The sequence below is a fragment of the Zonotrichia albicollis genome, chromosome 1 (genome assembly GCF_047830755.1).
Source record: "Zonotrichia albicollis isolate bZonAlb1 chromosome 1, bZonAlb1.hap1, whole genome shotgun sequence".
Taxonomy (NCBI): domain Eukaryota; kingdom Metazoa; phylum Chordata; class Aves; order Passeriformes; family Passerellidae; genus Zonotrichia; species Zonotrichia albicollis.
The window spans coordinates 35,314,815-35,332,599 of record NC_133819.1 but is presented as its reverse complement, the minus strand read 5'-3'; the positions used below and the strand labels follow the sequence as shown (position 1 = coordinate 35,332,599).

The 17,785-nt window shown below is 43.0% G+C and overlaps 1 protein-coding gene across 1 annotated transcript in view; it reads right to left on the bottom strand.

Annotated features, from left to right (window-relative positions):
- PLEKHA8 (pleckstrin homology domain containing A8) overlaps positions 1-17,694 on the bottom strand; it is a 31,350-nt gene extending 13,656 nt beyond the window's left edge. Inside the window, exons 1-7 of the mRNA XM_074538009.1 lie at positions 17,533-17,694; positions 7,527-7,643; positions 6,604-6,759; positions 4,773-4,897; positions 3,207-3,365; positions 2,243-2,283; positions 1,401-1,558 (exon numbers count right to left, since the gene is read on the bottom strand). Of these exons, the coding sequence (XP_074394110.1) occupies positions 1,401-1,558; positions 2,243-2,283; positions 3,207-3,365; positions 4,773-4,897; positions 6,604-6,759; positions 7,527-7,643; positions 17,533-17,572 (796 nt within the window). The 5' untranslated portion in view covers positions 17,573-17,694. The remainder of the gene's footprint in view (positions 1-1,400; positions 1,559-2,242; positions 2,284-3,206; positions 3,366-4,772; positions 4,898-6,603; positions 6,760-7,526; positions 7,644-17,532) is intronic.
- Positions 17,695-17,785: the final 91 nt, after the last annotated feature.

Sequence of the window (17,785 nt, the reverse complement as noted above, 5' to 3'; positions counted from 1 at the left end):
GTCTCTGCCAAGGAATTACATAGGTTTGAGTGATGCACTGATCTGCCCTTCACCAAGCCACATAGGCTGGGGAGTAGAGAAACAGTCCAGGTCTGCAGCGACACTGCAGGAGTGCTATGCAAAAACCCCGAGTCCTCTGAAATTTCAAACTCAAACACCATAAGCCCTAAATGACAGAGAAAATTGCTCTGGGACTGAAGTACTCAAGCACTTCTAAAGACTGACTGGTCTTAAAAAGGGGGAGAGGGAAGAAAAAGTATCTGAGACAAGGCAGAGCTCCTGGGGTTAGAGGGAGCACCCAGGTACAGCCATCAGCAAGACAAAGCCCATGGGCTGGCTGGGTCAGCCCACCCTCGATGGATGGCCCTGCACATCCTAACTCCTCCCCATACTGACAGCAAAACTCTGCAGCTAAAATATCTATACCAAACAGGGGGTAGCCTTTTCTCTTTTGTGCACAGTAACCACAGTAGCTAAATGACACCAAAAACCTGAATTAGTTTGATGTCCTTGCTTTAGTGCTGTTTTATTGATATTATGCTAGATGGTATCATGTGTGTGTTATCCTGCAGGGACTTGCCATATTATGTAGTACCAACACCAAGAACGGGAAAATTCCAAAGAGAACCCATAAGGGCAAAATGACTATCATCATTAACTTGGACTTAAAAACTACTGCTGACTCACTGACTACATATTTATGTTTTGGAATAACAGCCAGGCAGAGAAAGCCTGCTCAAGAACAGTACAGCCCATTCAAGAGGATGTGCAAAAATCACATTACATGAAAAGTTATCCAAATTAAGTTCAGCAGCCCTTAACAATATAAGCACATTGAAGGGAATTTTATACTGACTTAGTTCAACAGTATTTCACTGAAGTTGCACACAAATCTAACTTTTACACTATTGCTAAGAAAAAAGGAAGAAATAAGATGCTTTCTAGGACACTCTTAGTTGCAGAAAAAGGGTTAATTTTCTGTAAACATTTGTCAGAGCAATCAAGAGTGACTAAAAGTTCAAGCCCTCAGACACACACACAAAGCTTCCACAGCCTCTTCTGACACTGCAGCCCTACATACCAGCAGGGAATGATGTGTCTGCCCACAGTGCCTGGAGAGCCCAAGCCCTGCCAGCCTTCAATCAGCACCTGGAGAGCCCCAACTTGTCCAAAACCAAATTTTGGACATTTCCTTTCCTTCTCCATTCAGTCCCAAGTTAACCATCAGCAAAGGCAGCAGGAGCTATGCTGAGAAAACTTACAAGAGGCAATATCAACTAAAAGACTGATATTCCCTCTCCTGGGAGTCAGGGATCAGCAGTCTCACAAGGAGCCTACACCTTCCTTAATTTACACCTACAGAATAATCATTGTGGACAAAAGATTGTGCATATATTTACCTGCCAAATCCTTTACTATATGATCTTCAACATAAACATCACCAGCCCCCTCATTTGTTTCCAAGTTTAAACATTCCATATTTTTAATAACTGCTTGCTCTTGATGGTTGATTTCTGCTTTTACACAGCCATTTTCACAGGGGTTCAATTCCACCTGCCTGAAGAAAGGGAAAGAATAATACTTAGTGCATAAAGCATTGCTTGGTAAGCTTCTTCCTGTGAACACACAAATAACAAGAGAAAAACAGTTGACAGAAGTTACAGGCTGTCACAGGCTGCTCTGAGCAAAGAACTTGTCTAAAATAATAACAAGAATGAGGCAGCTTTTTGCAGTAAAGAGGATTAAAGACTCAATCTCAGCTTGCAGAGTTCAAGTTATTTACAATGATCTTTATTAAAAAGGTACATAATAATACAATTACAGAAAAGAAAATTGCAGGCAGGTATTGTAACTTGTAGGATATCCCCTCATTAGTACTTTAAAATATACATCCTTGCCACCTACTCCAGGAATCAGTCTGCTCACCATCAATGATTTTTATGAGCTTATGGAGTGGAACCAAAAATGCAGGAGGGAGCACTGAAGTGGGAGAGAGTTGGCTGGTGACTGAGCAGTAAGACACCAGGTGGACTGCAGAGAAAAATGACAGGGAAAGGGCTGATACAGAAGAGACATACAGTGGGATGAGCCAGATCCCTTTTGTTTCACCTGCTTCCAAGTAGGCAGCTCAGAGCAACACAATTCTGCCTGCATCCAGTAAGGGTAGAGTAGCAATAAGGAAAGAACAGACACTACCAAACACAGATTAGACAGAGACTGACAATAGAGACTTCTGTTATACCTTTCTGTTGAGGTGTGACTGGACAAGACAGAGTGCTTTACCTGAAAGATATGGAGGGGGAAGAATACTGTTTAAAGCAAGAAGACTGTATCATGCTTCTTAAACTTCACATTTTATTAAACACAAGTTGGAATCAGCAAAAAAACCCTCCCTAATTCTCTCACCTGGAGGCAGTATAAAGACAAATCTGAAAATGGTGCTACATTATTAGACCATTACAATATTGTAAAGAAAAAAAGAAAAACGAAAAGAAAGAAAATCCAAAGGTTTCTTTCAGAAGGTAGTTAGCAAGTGTCAAGTGAGATACCACACAGCATATGAAAGAGAAACAATGCAGTGAGCTTCCTTTGCAATGTTTTCTTTACTTAATCAAAAAGCTTTGAAAAAAATAGAGGAAACATGAAGCTAGATATCAGGTATGGTGAAGCAATCCCATCTCTCAGATGCAGTCATGCATCTACCTTCCTACATAGATCTTAACTTACTGTTTGTCAGAAATGCTCCAGTTTTCCATATATAGTTATGGATCCAGGAACCAACAAAATGCCCTTCTCATTAGAAAGCTGAACTCATCAGCTCCCACTGACATATTAGCACACATCCAATACTGCTGTACCTTAACAGAGTAATAATTGCTGTGAGCTCTCACATGGACAAACCTGCTGCAGAGCCAAAGTATTTTGAAACACCACTGCATGACTTTCTGTGAAACACCACTGTGTAACTTTCAGGCTCTGAAATAACTTTCACCTGTCATTAAAGATTAAGAGATTGATCACTGCTTATTAAAAAAATGGTGCTACCTCACTCGCAAACCACAAGAAATAGCAGAGTATGTCCACTGTAGGACCAGTAGCTATGATATGGGTAAAAAGGCATTCCCTATTTCTACAAATGCTACTTTTGACAAAAGGACCCATTAGCATCCCTGCTGAGGCTGAGAGAAGAAGATACTGGCCATTACCTTGCTTGTTCTGAGAACTGCTAAATTTGGGGATCCAGGTGGGGTCTGATGCAGTAACTCAGAAGTGAAGGCAGTATTTGCAATCTGCATACATTCTTCAAGAGTCTTCAGGAAAGTGTCACAGGTTGATTTCAACAGAGCTCCCATATCAATCTCACTCTGTGGGAAGAAATCAATTGGAAGAAATAGACTCACCACAGAAAATCAATTTGGAGCAACTAATGTCTGCAAAGCCCCCAGCTTCTACAGCTGTGATTTCTGGCTAACATGAATTAAAATTCAACGTGTCAGCTGCTTAGAGGACTGGCATCACATATTTCTGTGGCTATTACCCCTCTTTTCAGCCTCTCAGTGCAAGCAGCTTAATATGCTTGTGTTTTGAAATCAATGCCTCTCAGTTATCTTATTGCTGTTAGAAGTGCATGAAATACTAAGCCTGAATGTATTCAACAACAGCATTCCAGGAAACACCACTGACAGGAGATATGAAAAATAAACAAATTAAATAGATGTAGAATGATCTGCAGATGATCATTTCAAAAACCTCATCAACAAAAACTTATTGGAAATGACAAAATGCAGAATGAGGTATCACATTGCCTCTTCATCTCTGCAAAGTGAGCTATTGTTGCTGAAATGCTTTTAGCAGTAAATCTTTGCAGTTAAATGCCAGTAAGATCAGGGAAAGAGTCTTCCCCCAGATGCATGAAATATGAGCAGGATAAACACCACATTACAAGCCAACACCTGTGAGCTGCAAGTTCTAATAGTGCCTTTTAGTCATTTGTACACCACATCATGCTTCTGCACTGTCTTTTAATTCACCTTACACAGTTTCTCAGGTATCTTTACAGAGATGGTTTGGACACCAAAACAGAGGTTTGATCAACCTTCAGGTGTTTTGCCTGCTTGTTCTGCATGTGAGGACCCATCTCTTCAGTGGGAGGCATCCTGGAACTCCACACCAGCTTCTCTAGCAAGGAAGTGCATTCTTCTTCACACATTTCTCTCTCAAACCAAGGGGCAGATCATGGTCTTTAGGAGATCCCTCTTAAATGAGGCTTCTTCGGTCACACAGATATGCAAGGTTTGAAACTTGAACTTAAGTGAGGCAAACCAAGCCTTCTTTATATCACTTTTGCTCTTTTTGTGGTCTGCAACATCTCTTGACCTTTTAAAGGTTTTGGATGTGTTTTGCTGAGCAAGATATAAATGACTCAGGCAGAAAAATGTGTGCTTCATGCAAATGATCTTTTTATAAAAAATCTTTTGCTTTTTTTGATCCACTGTAAACACATCACCTACAGGGCTGTTACTGTCTAGATCACAGGTATCAGATCTCATCTCACTACTTACTAGCCCAACAAAGGGCAAGTCATTTGCAACAATATAGTAACACTCCATTTAAACAAGAACTGCTGTGTGAGCACTTTATTTCCCCCAGGTTCTCTGCAGAAGGAGGTTGCAACATTAAGTAACAGTGAGTGAATACTACATTGGGTATCCAGAAAAGCTCATGCATCCAAGACATTACACATGTGATCTATAACAAAAATAGAGCTGTACCTCTGGTTCTGACACACCAGAAATGCTGGCTTCCTTTGTTTTATGTACTTGCTGAACAAGGAGGTTACAGTACAGTCTAAGTTCAGACATTTTGGTCTTCAAGGCTTCTGTGTTTTCAGTGAACTCTGAAAGTTAAACAAAAGAAAAGTTAAATTTACTGTATCTAGTGCAAGGCAAGTACACAACATTTGGTCTTAGGAGGCCTTTTAAATAGGAAGAAACCCTACATATAATATGCTTTGTTTTCACAAAGTACTTTAAGCTGTAAGCAATAGCATTGTTTAGATAGGGTCGTAGGTAGGAAACACTGGACATAAAAGATGCATTCTATCCAACAGAAAGGGATTAATTTAGTACAGATATCCTTGAATGATGGGATGGATGAGATTAGAAGACATCTTTGGAGACCAGCTAGTCCCGCTCCACTGTTCAAGGAGAGTCAGAGCAAATTACTCAGGTCTCGTCAGGTTGTGAACAGTGCCAAGGATGGAGACTACACAACAACTTCTGTGCAGCCTTTCAGTGCTCCCTTGCCTTCACAACAAAAACATTTTTTCTTATGTTTCAATTGAGTAGTTTGTATCAAAATTCATGCAGATCTTCTCTTGTTCATTCAGTGATAAGACTCTGGCTCCATCTTTTTATGCTCTCTCACTAGATATTTCCTTTAATCATCTTAGCAGCCCTTTGCTGGACTCACTCCAGTGTGTCCATATGTTTCTCATTCTGAGAAACAGAGTGCAGAACTGAGAAGACTAATCCAGATAAGATTAACAGTCATTCTGAGATTTTTTCAGAAGTAATGTTTTTGATATTAGAGTCCCTGAATTATAAAATAAATTGTCTCAGTAAGACTAACATGGTTTAGTTCTGCAAATACATTACTAGCTGTTCACCCTGTGCTACTGTATGTCACTTTACAGATCCAACTTTGTTGCACTTCTAGGCACTGCACATCAGATCCCATCTGGTGAAGGACTCTACAGTAGCATCTTCTGCCCAGTTCTGACTCAGTTTGAACCAATAGATGCAAAGCCTGGAGATAACACACATAAGGCTAAGAGGAGAAGCAAATCCTCACCTCAGGGAAAGGAAGTGTTTGCCATGCCCTGCATTTACTCAGGACATCAATAATTTGCTGTTTTCCCATCTTCTGTACAGTCACTGTGCTGAGGTTACACAAGGTTAAGGCATGAGGCCTCACAATGCTCTGTGACTGATGCCACACTTGTAAGCATGAGGGGTTTTCATTGGGGGAGGGAAGTGAGATTGCTGATGAAAGCAAAGTGGTAAGTGAATTAATTTTCACAGCCTGACCATGATCAGATTTAAGTTTCTGACTACTAACAGATTTGGAACTCAGTGCAAACCTTTTCTTAATTGCTGAAGCAATTCTCAAAGTGCAGAAGATAGCCCAATTAGAACATGGAAACATGTGAGGAACTCCAAAGCTAAAGAGACACTGTTGTGAGAGGCTGGGTCATCATATTTAGGCAGCTGTACAAGGTGGGGGTATTACATTCTCGTACAGTCTGCATCACAGTGACTCCTAGCCAGGGATTATTTACTCACTGTACTTACAGAACCCATCAGCACATGGTTCTCAAATTATTTTTATATAGCGCATTTTAACAAAACCCCAAAGTTTCCAAATGCCTGCCCTGAGAATTAATACCTGAGATTTCTAGTTAATATTCACATGTGTCTTAGCTTTCAGCAACACCAAAGATCTGAAGCACAGGCTGGACACTGAAGTTGTAAGCACATGCACTAGGAAAAGCATGGGGAAATACAAAGCAAACATCATGTGCCAGCAAAAAGGTGTTCTTGCCTTTTTCCTTTTGTGTCCTGCTGTCAGTCAGACAGGCTTTGGCAGTTCCAAGTGCAACCAGCCACTTTTGCCTTTCAACTGCATTTCTTGCCTTCAGATAGAAGTACTGCTCCCCTGGGATAATCAGGTCCATTCGTGTGTTATCTGCAGGATGAACTGAAAGCAACACAGATTTCAGACCAGCCCCCTGGCCCTTTCCAGCCCAACCAAACATCCCAACAGATGTGTCAGGTGGCAGGTCAAACAGAAATGAAAGAGGAGAAATCTATGGTCCCAACTTCCCCTGCTGCCATTTTATGACTTCTCTCCTGAGTTAGGGAATGGACAGGACACACATGTGTACAGCTATGAAAGACAGTTTTGTGATCAGTATAATCTGAGAGTCTTTATGCAAAGAGCATCCTTTTCTGGCAAGCCTCTCTTTCAAGCTTCCAGCCCTTAAGTGAACCTCAAAAACGTGGCAATATGACTGAGCAGACCCAATACTGAAGTTTATTATTCATGTTCCTAGCTTCAGCTCTCTGCTTATGAGGAGTCATTTAAAGCTGTGTGATGTTTCACCACAGCTCATGAAAAGCAGTGACCCACCTGCACGTAAAATATCCATGATATTAGAGGCTTGCAGTTCACTCAACATTTTCAAAATACTATAGCATAAAAACTGTATTTTTATAGAGTGTATTTTAAGAAAAAAACAAAGTCTCCAAATCTCTGCCCTGAGAATTAATACCTGAGGTTTCTAGTTAATATTCCCATATATCTTAGCTTTTAGCAGCACCAAAGACCTGAAGCACCAAGGTACTGCAAATACATACCAGAGAAATCAAGCTGCCAAATAGTTCTTGTCACCTGAAATCTCGTCTTGAATGCAACATTATCAGACAAACTTTAAATGCAGCTGAGTGTTACTGTATCTTAGTTACCTTGGATTTCACAAACAGCCATTTGGATGCTTCCCTTACAGCCCTTCCAGGCATCTTCCTGAGAGTCATAATAGGACAGGATGCCACCACAGAGAAGGAACCACCGAGGTTGCCAGCCTGAAAAACAAAACTGCATTTCTCAGTTACACCTCTCCCTGCAGTTCCACCATCTCTCTCACTTGAGACTTGCTGCAAATATGCCCCCAAAGATTCTCAGTCCCCCTGGAAAACCAAACCCTTTTGAAGTATTAAGATTTGTGGACAGACTTGCATGTTGTACACCATAACCCCTGCTTTCTGACACCGGCATGTCCATTCTGCACACAGCTGGAGCACAGCAGCGTGTCTCGAGACGCCATATGTCATTTTCAGTAGTTTTGCTAACACAGCATCACTGACTCACTCTGTCTTCCAAAACACCTTCTCAGTTCAGCACCCCACAGTTCCTTCCACCACACCTCAACCCACTTCTTCACTCTTCCCAAAAGCCACCCCTGCTGTCTTGCCTTCCAAGTCCTCCTCCCTCGAAGGAAGGTCTAGCCGGGTTATCTTGAAAAACAACGTGTAAGAATCTCTTAAAAACCAACAGACGAACAGAGGCGGATCTGTTGATTTCTGAACATTCTGAATACCATCTTTCAGTGAAGCAGTTTTCAACAGCTCTTGAAACTCCTTGTGCTGCCCACATAAAACATAGTCTTGAATTACTGACCTGCACTTCTGGATACCTTCCCAGAGAAAAACCAAAACAAGGCTAGACCAACACCAGTAGTCCTGGGTACACTTCTGCCCACCCTGCTGCCCAACTTTAGAAGTAAATCATCCTTTTTTTCTACTTTTGGAAGCACTACAGCAGTATGAAAAGATAAAACCAAACACAACCTGACAGCTGCCATTTATGTCTAATTAAAAGCTACAAGCTCATTAACTTAAGAAGAAATGAGGCAGCAACGTCACTGGAGGAAAGCAGCTTTCATTTACTGAGCTGTAACAAGCATCCCTGGCCAGGTCCAATGGACTGAGGTTCTGACACTCCCACACTGTGCCAGCCAACCATCTCTGGAAGAAAACACTTGGACAAGACTCTGTGGGCCACATGGGCTCTTAGATATTTTGGCAGATATTTTCACTTCTGCTGTCCCCTGCACCAGGGCTCTGCCAACCAGAACTGTGCAGCAGGAGCCCAGGCTGGGCTTGGACTGATACCACATTGGAGGAATGACAGCTCCTTTCCACCTAGAAACTGGCTCCTTAGACAACTGCTGAAGCCAAGCACACCACAGTTTAAGATTAGAAAGGCCTAAAGCCTCAGGCTCTAACAGCAGGAATATGGTCTGGCTTGCCCCCCCTGCTTGTCTTCTTTTTTTTAATCAATACCACTGCATTCAGTCCAACCCAGTTTATAGATTGCTGAACCCTGTGTGGTGGCTGGAAAACAAATTAAACATAAATAATATTTCATTCCCTTCTAGATCTCTTCCATTATTTCCCAGAAGATGATAAATATATCAAAAATCCGAAGTACTCTCAACACTTCTTTACTTTATATGAAGGGGGGAAAAATCACAAGAATGAGAGAAAAAAATAAAATCAGCAAGACTGGTTTCTATTTGTCTTGCTTCCAAAAAAAAGCAACTATCCTGAAAGTCACTGCTGATATGTGGGAACTCACAAAAAAAGGAAGTGATTGTTCAGCAGAGAGAAGCAGTTAATTGCTTCAGACACTCAATGGCACAGAACCAATTCTTTAAATAATGCACAGTGCCACAGTCAATACAAGCCTCTAATTCAGTCTGGAGCTCCTGCTGCTGCGTATGAATCATTTCAGCCATGGTCCTACAGCTCACAATTGCAGCTGATGCTCAACCAAACTGTGCCCCATCCATCAAAGGCTGTGCAATCAATTAGCCAACGTACAAATCACTCTGCCTCCATCACTTTGGAGGCTGGTTAAAATATATTGTGAATTAATATATTTTTTGAGACTTTTATTTGGTTGGTTGTTTTGGTTCTGGGTCTTGGGGTTTTTTTTGTGGGGAATAGAGCAACTACCTGCATTCCTTTGCAGAAGCCAATTGTTCTTTAATTATTAAATACATATTAAAAAGATTGTGATAGACAATTTTTACCTAGGACAATAGATATTTTCAGAACAGAATTGTTACACTAATAAAACCACTTTTTTTGTAAAAGGGAAATAATTTTCAAAAACCTCACAGCAAGGTTCTGTCAGAAGATGCACTAACCACCTGTACTCACTGACAGTCAGCAGCCATGGGAAGGTTATCCTAAACAACCAGCTAAAAATAGCATGTGGCTGACAAATCATGGGCACTGCACAGGGATAACTTTAATTACAGGAGCTTCACGTCTGCAGACAAGTGAAGAATGGAGGAACACAAAGAAAAAAAAAACAACAAAACAACAGAGCAGCAACAAGATACTTAGGCACTTCAAACAACACAAGTCTTGGGTTTATTCAGTGTTATTTGCCTCCTATAAATTGTCATAGGAATATTGCAATTTTTGGAACTGAGCATTCAGATTTCACCTGATGCAGAAAGGTAAAGCTGAACCTTTTAAGTCTTACTGGTGCCAGCATTATCACAACTTTGAAGAAGAATTTAAGTCCACCATACTGGTGGTGCACAGGCAGGAAAAAATACAGCTGGTACTTCCAACATCTCATTTTAGAGGCACAGTACCATTAACAGTAAAAATTGACCTTGATGGGAAAGGTATGTACAAAAAAAATCCCCAATAAAGCACAATGCACAATAAAAAGTGATTAGTGGCTTAAGGTCTCAGCCATAGAAGACAGTGAAGATATTACAGATGACTTCACAGGCACTGGTTAAAGTACATATCACACTCCTGTGTGAAACTTACAGTTAGTGCCTGCAGTACCTTGAAGATTTCATACTGTCCACTACAACAACAGATATTTAAGTAGTCTGTGCCTGCTAAGGATTCACTACTTCTCGAGAAGTTTCCACAGATAGAAAGATCTGCCTACTTCCATCATTACACTTTAGGAAATCTGGATGTAGCTATCACTGAGCAAACTTGACATTTCTTGATAACACAGTTGAAACTTGGACATAATTCAAACTTTAATGTTATACAACTCAGACTCCAGACAGCATTCCTTCCAAAGTGCCAAGCCTGAAGAAAAGAAAAACAAAACCAACATCTGAAGACGTAGATCATGTCAGACATCTACAAAGCCAAGCTGGGAGAATTACATACTCAAGAAGTCAAACTGATGACCTGGAAAACAAGCTGCAATTAAGAGAAACCACTTCCACCTGCATTTCTAAAATGCATAAAGCCCAGACATCCAGGTTTTTATTATTGCTTGTTTTCCATGAGAATTATGTAGCACTTCAGGCCTATTAATTTCTTGAGCTTCAGAATAAGTTTTTGTAAAACTTTTGCAGTAGACAGTCCTTGGACTCCTTGGCCCTAATCCAGACTTTAACTGCAGACAGGAGATAATGATGGACTTTCCATGTTACAAATCTGTCTAATAGGAGGAGTCAAAGCCATCATCACCTCCCTACTGCTTATAACAAGGGCAAGATCCAAGACTTAGCTACAGGTGGCATAGCAGGACAGATTGCTGTTTTTCTGTGCAGAGTCACAAAGAAGTTCCAGAGTGGCTGCCCTGATAGTCAGAGCCATGTCACAGTGAGAATGAGCATAATATCCATGTTTCACCCCACCCTGAGCACATGTAAACTGTGCCATGTGCTCACTGTCCCACCATCTCCAGCTTTATCTCCCAAGGACACAGCTCTGCCCAGAGCTGTGTCAGAGACTGATAGCTGGGCAAGAACTGCTGGAAACTCAGCTCTAGCAGGTCAAAGACACTGTCAGTCAACCAGGTTTCCAGTCAGAAAAGGCTATTAGCAAGAAAGGATCTTACACAGATCAAATTTCACACTCTTTCCCTTTTTTCCCATTCAAGGAACAAAAGTAAAATATTATCCTGACATAAGTATTTTGCACTCAAAACTGGTGCCTACTTTTTCTATACAGCCTCCTAAGGCTACCCAGAATTTTGGGCAGGGCAATCCCAGGTGCCAAAACACATTTTGCAGCCTTAATTCTATAGCAGAACAATTTGAAAGGATAAAAATCCAGTGTGTATCCATGAGGAACAGCAGAAAGGCAGACAAGAGTGTGTAACAATCTATGCCTCTTCTGTGAGCTATTATCCTGTCACCTAGAGAGCAGCTTCTGGAAATACCCATACTGCAATTTTACTCTGATTATGTGCATATTAACAGCAGGAATCAATACAAAAAGCCCCTAAAGGTAATGAAGTTCAAAGATTTAGCACCTTAACAATGGTGCCACTTTTTGAAGCACTTGCTTGAGGGACACTAGAGATTCAAGTGAAGGAAGCAACACCTGGATCAGGCTTTAACACAATGACCTTCTCCCAAACGATTTTTCTCACAGGGATTCCATGAAGTCCATTTTTGTTTCAATCACAACTAGGCAATGTCAGCAGCACTGAAAGAGCATCCTGTCATCACGGGGCAACTGAGTTTGTTTGCAAACGATTTTATGGCAGTGCCCAGCCAGGGCACAGAGAGCACAATGTACCAGTCAGGCATTTTTGAAGGGGATGCAGTAAAAGGATGAAGGGCAGAGAGGGGATTGTGGTGGAGGCAGAAGTTCAATAACACAGGCCCTCTGCTCAGACACTAATTCAAGTGATACAAAGCTCCTGGGAGTTTTCCTCTCTGTTTATGTTTCCCAGCCTCAGCAACCGAGCTGCTCCTCTCTCTGACCCCTGGAGTGGTTATCAGGTCAGACTGAGTTAACACACTGGATTTATGTAAGCACATACAGATACCACATGATGGTATCTCTTCACCAGCAGTCTACCACACCTTTGGTTTCTGTCCTACCCAGCCATTTCCTGGGATCACTTACTCACTTCAGTGCAGAGGGACTGAATGCAGCAGCACCAGTACTGCAGCATACCTGGCAGGGGATGGAGGCTCTGCAGCACTGCTCTGACACAGAGGAGAGAGGGGACACCGATTTCCATTCCTGCAGCCTCATCAAACTTTTCTACTGTGAGCACATTACATAATTCCAAAAAGGCTGGACAAAAGCAAGGTTGCTGCATGAAGCAATACAGAAGGAAAGGGAAACAAATAATGAGAAAGGTCAAATCACACAAAGACAACTAAGCAAAATCCAAAGAGAATTAACTAATTAGTCCCTGAAGCATACTGCATGAAAAGTCTCATCCAGCCAGAACTGGCTGAGAGTCAGGCATTCATCTAAACCAACACCTGGATCCTGAGAGCAGCCACAGCCAATAATAGAAGGCAGACCATTGCCCTGAAGGCAACAGAAACCTCAGCTGTCTAGGTCCACCTCCACAAAAACCAGACTTCTAATTTTATACAATCAGAACTTGGACTATACCCAGAGGCTAAAATGAAGGAGGAAATTATAAAAGGCTTTTTAGAACCAAGTCTTTTTCTAAGTGTGAAGTTTTTGATTAATTCCTCTACGTCTGGAAACAGAGGAGCTTATTTCCAGAGCTTGATATCAGCTGGAAGGGTATGTGTCTCTCATCCCAAGAGGTCAGATTTCTTAAACTCTCGAAACAAAGACTTGCTCTAAGCAATATCATGTGCATCCAGATCCAAGATACAAGAACTAATGCTTTTTCTCATTTTCTTGAGCATTACCCCCAAGTTTATTAAGGAAGTCTGAATCATTAGAGACAAGAGCAATTTAAATTCTTATGTGAAAGCTGAAATATACTGCTTGGTGGTGGCTCTTGGTTTATCTTGGGATAAACTGAAAAGAATCCAAAGTACAACAATAAACTGAGAGGGGATGATTACATACAGGTAGATGGGGAGAGCTATCTGAAGCATGTGGCATGATGTAGCGTCACTGGTGATGGCATGACGATATGCCTTGAGGAAGATTAATTACTTAGGGGTAGAATTACTCACCACAAATAAGAAAGTGAATATTTAAATATCAGGAAAAGCTTAGTGTTGTAAAGGAAAGTGATCAAAGCCATTGTAGGGAGCACCTAACAAATACCAGGCAAGCCAGTGGAATTAGTCATCATTTTCATGGAATGATGAAGCTGCCTTTGAACCCCACAGCCAAGAGCTGATACATACCATTCTTCCAGAGCTAGCAGCAATCCTGCCTGTGGCCAGCCATTCCAGATAGGGTGTGTGCCTGCACTGAAGAGCTAAACTGAACTGAATTTCAGCAGAAAGAAAAAAATCAACTTAAAAGTGCCAAGTTCTCACACACCACTGAAGGGAGGTATTCCCCAACTCCATGCTGCTTCCCAGCAATAGCTTACTCATTCTATTAACCTGATGAGAAAAAAAATCATCAATGCCTTTTATAAGGTAAACTCCGAAGACTAAATAAATTTATTTTATTAACCAGAAGTTATGCTCAGCAAAGAGCACACATTGCAGGTTAAATTCAGAGAGTCCCATGGGAGGCAGTTTCCAAGCAGCCAAGAGCAGCTTTCACGTGCAGTTCAGCTTTGCTGTGTCCTTTCTCTATCCTGGCAGCAGCACTCCCCAGCTGGAGATCAGTCACGCCGTGACACCGCATCCAGGATCTGCCTTTGATGCTGCCCACACCACAATGGTTCGTGCTCAGCCAGGACTGCAGGCAGCGGCAGCACAACAGACCGAGGGGCTACAGGGAGGGCACACGGTGACACTTTTATCATTCCAACTGCTTACTACAGCAAGAGGCACTGAAACAATAGTTACACACCCATCCCCAGCCCCCACCGAGCAAAGCCAACATCACATAGAGACTTCTGGCAAAGGATGAAATCTAGGAAGTTTTTAAGATCATGTTACATGCTTTGACTGTAAGCTCAGCTGAGGCCAACTTGCATGCCTGCATGATTAAAGTCACCCTGCTCTGGGTTTTGAGGATTAATAATTTGCAGTTTGTAAATGCATTATATATCTGCCCAAGAGAAAAAGTGCTGTCTCCCTTTATATGACAATAATTCTGCTTCCAAAGTTCCCTGCTCTCTTAAGGTTTTAGCCAATTTAGTGGGGGAAGCATAGACAAGAACAATCAAAAGACACAACCGCAAACACAAGATCCCAACAGATTTTCATAGGTTAGAACTTTGTGAATGTATATCTGATCCAAAGATGGCAAACTTCACTTGAACTTAAACAGAAGTAACACACTGAGAAATCACTATCTGGTGGCCATTGCATTAAGGGACAGAAAAACTCTAAAAAAAATCTCAGTTTTCTAAACTCAAGAGATTTCCGAGTTAGCACTGGAAACCCTGCATAGAGAAACCACAATGTGAGTGCAGGATCAACACCAGAGGAAAAACCCTACCTCTAAGCAGAAACCAGGTAATACTGATGTAATTTATTCTAATCTATATAAAGCAAACAAGTGCATTTATTACAAACAAGATAACTTGTTTAAGCAGTGAGGCAAACTGACCTGTCTTTCAATTGGCAGCAATCATGGTGTGCTTTTTCTGCCCTTTGCCCACAGAAAACCAAACTTGTTTCCTATTTCTGAAACGTTCCTGCTGTCCATAACTATGTAATTTGCAACACAGATCTAGCTCTGGGCCCAAGAGCTGGGAGGAAATGGGCTGATGTGGACTTGACCTCTCATGATGGCAATGACATAAGAAATTACGAAATCAGAATTCCCAGAAAAGACTCAATTAACAACAAACTCGCATCAGCCCCTCTCTCACAGCAAGAAGGAAAAACAGTTCTTTTCTACAGTTTTATGCTTGCTCTATCTCTTCTCTGACTGTGAGGGGTCCTCCTCATTCTGAGATACATCAACATTGTGTTATTAGCACAGGCACACACCAACACAGAAGGATGACACACAGTTTCCCCACTTTTTGCATGCATCGTTTAGACTCTACTGCATCTGATTCATCAACCTTGAGCAACAGGAAAAGCATACTGGGGGCAGAATACTGGCAAAAATACTGTCCTGGATGACCTGTTGAACCTTCTTACTTCCCATAATCCCCAAAAGGAGGCTTTCCTGTCTCTCTCTCCAGCTCTTTGTTATTGCTACAATGATCACCACATTCCAGAATGAAATTTTTTTTTGCATCTCTACATAAATTTGTAACTTAATGGCTTCAGGGCAGGAAGTCTTCATTTTGCAGCAAAAGAAAGCACTAACATGTACAGACAGCTTGCAGAACAGCAAATTTACTGTTCTCAAACACATCATGGGCCTTCTACTACCTAGCAAAAGGCAGAGAGTGACCTTGACCACGACACTTACTGGAAGAGTCAAGTTTCAACCAAGAAATTAGAAGGATGCTTCAATTTCCATCACAGATTTCCTCTGTGTTGACAGCAAAACCTCTCCAAGTTTTCAGCCATTACAAGTCTTACATATGCAAGGAAAAGTTTCCTTCAGTCTGCATTCACTTGACTGAGGTTTGCAAAGCATCATCCTTCTTCATGAAGGGTCATTTGACTGGAAATGCTTATCAACGTGGCTAGCAAAAGAAAACTTAATTTTGATGAAAACAGCATACTTCTTAGTCTTCATCTTGCCATCAAAACAGAAGACCAGCTGATCCTACCACAGGCACACTCAGGCACTAAAATGTCAAATGCCAGTCAGTTATCTACAACATGCATTGTTTCCCCCAGACACACATTCCCAGGTCTCATGGAATGAAACCAAGCACAAGGGTTCCAGACACACCCCAGCATCTCAGCAATGCAAAGAAAAACATGTAAAACTTTCGATCAGCTGAACCATAGGTGGTGTTAGTATGGGGAAAAGACTAACATCACTCCCACAGTTCTGCAATTCACATGAAAGAGGCAAGCATGGCTGCTCCTACTGCCACTTCATAATTCGAGAGCATTCACAAATAATTAACAACAAAAGAAAAAAAATCCACGTCTGTTCACTGAGACCTGACAAATTTTGATTCCCATCTCAGAACACCTATTGCCTAAAGGGGAAATGTCACAGCAATCTTCCAGCATAGCAATAAATCCAGCCTCGTGCACCACTGCTGCCCCCCCATCCCTACCACATGAATTCAACACTCGCTTGTGCTCCAGCTTTTTCTTTGTTTAATTTTGATTTCCTCCACTTTCCCAGCTAGCCAGAGCGCTGCAGCTGTTCCAGCCTCTCGGGAGAAAGTCCAGCAAGGCGGCAGCCCGTGTACACACACACACACACTCACACTGCTGAGCAGCACTCGCACCTGGCAATGGCACGGTGGTCGTGCTTACTTCTCTCTGACCTTCAAGTTCCCAAACTGTTCCCACAAACCACCCAGAGGTTTGCACCTGGCAAGACCCCATCCACAGCCCCAAACCACACACCTCTGCCCCACCTGACTCGAAGGTGACATCCCATGGGAACACGAGGGGCTTCTGACCCCACCACCTTCAAGCTCTGCCGAGCAAACCCTGGCCACACACGGCTGCTTCCAACCTGCCATGACAATCAAGCCTTCCGTGGCACGGGAACACCCGAAAAATTAAAATTTGGGCCTAGAGCTAGCCGGACAACCCCCCTCCACCTTTTTTCTTGTCTTTTAGATTTTCTGCATGCCTCCTCATCCGAATCCCCCAGGTGGGACTGAATGGCAACACGTTTTTCTCCCAGCTCTGGGAATGCCCCGAGTCGCCGCGGTAGAAGTTCCACGGGGGTGTGTGGAGAACGGGGAAGTTCCCTTCTGGAGCTGTGACCCAGAGCATCCCATTGCCCAAACCCCAACCCACGGCCCCGGACGGGCGCTGGCACCGGGATAAACGCCGGGCAGCGACACTAAGGCAGCGCAGGCAGCGCCGGGGCTGCTCCCCTGCATGGCGGGGTCAAGGGGCAGCGCTGACCCGCACCCAGCAAGCACACTGAATACATACATGAATATGCTTGTATAAATACACATACGAGAAGATGACGGCGCCCGTCCCGCAAAGGCTGAGCGCTGGCAGGCACTCACCGCTCAGGTAGTTGGTCCACTTGTACAGGACCCCCTCCATGCCGGCCGGCCCCCGGCCCCATGCAGCGCGGCCGCCCCCCGGCGGGGTCACGCCGCCCGCCGCCGCCCGCGCTCCGCCGCGCCGCCGCCACACAGCGCCATGGCGGGGGGGCGCGCGCCCCGCCCGGCCCGCGCCGCGCCCGCCCCCTGCCGCCGCCGCTGCCACGCTCTCAGCGCAGGGAGCGCCGCAGCCGCGCAGCCACAGCACGGCCCC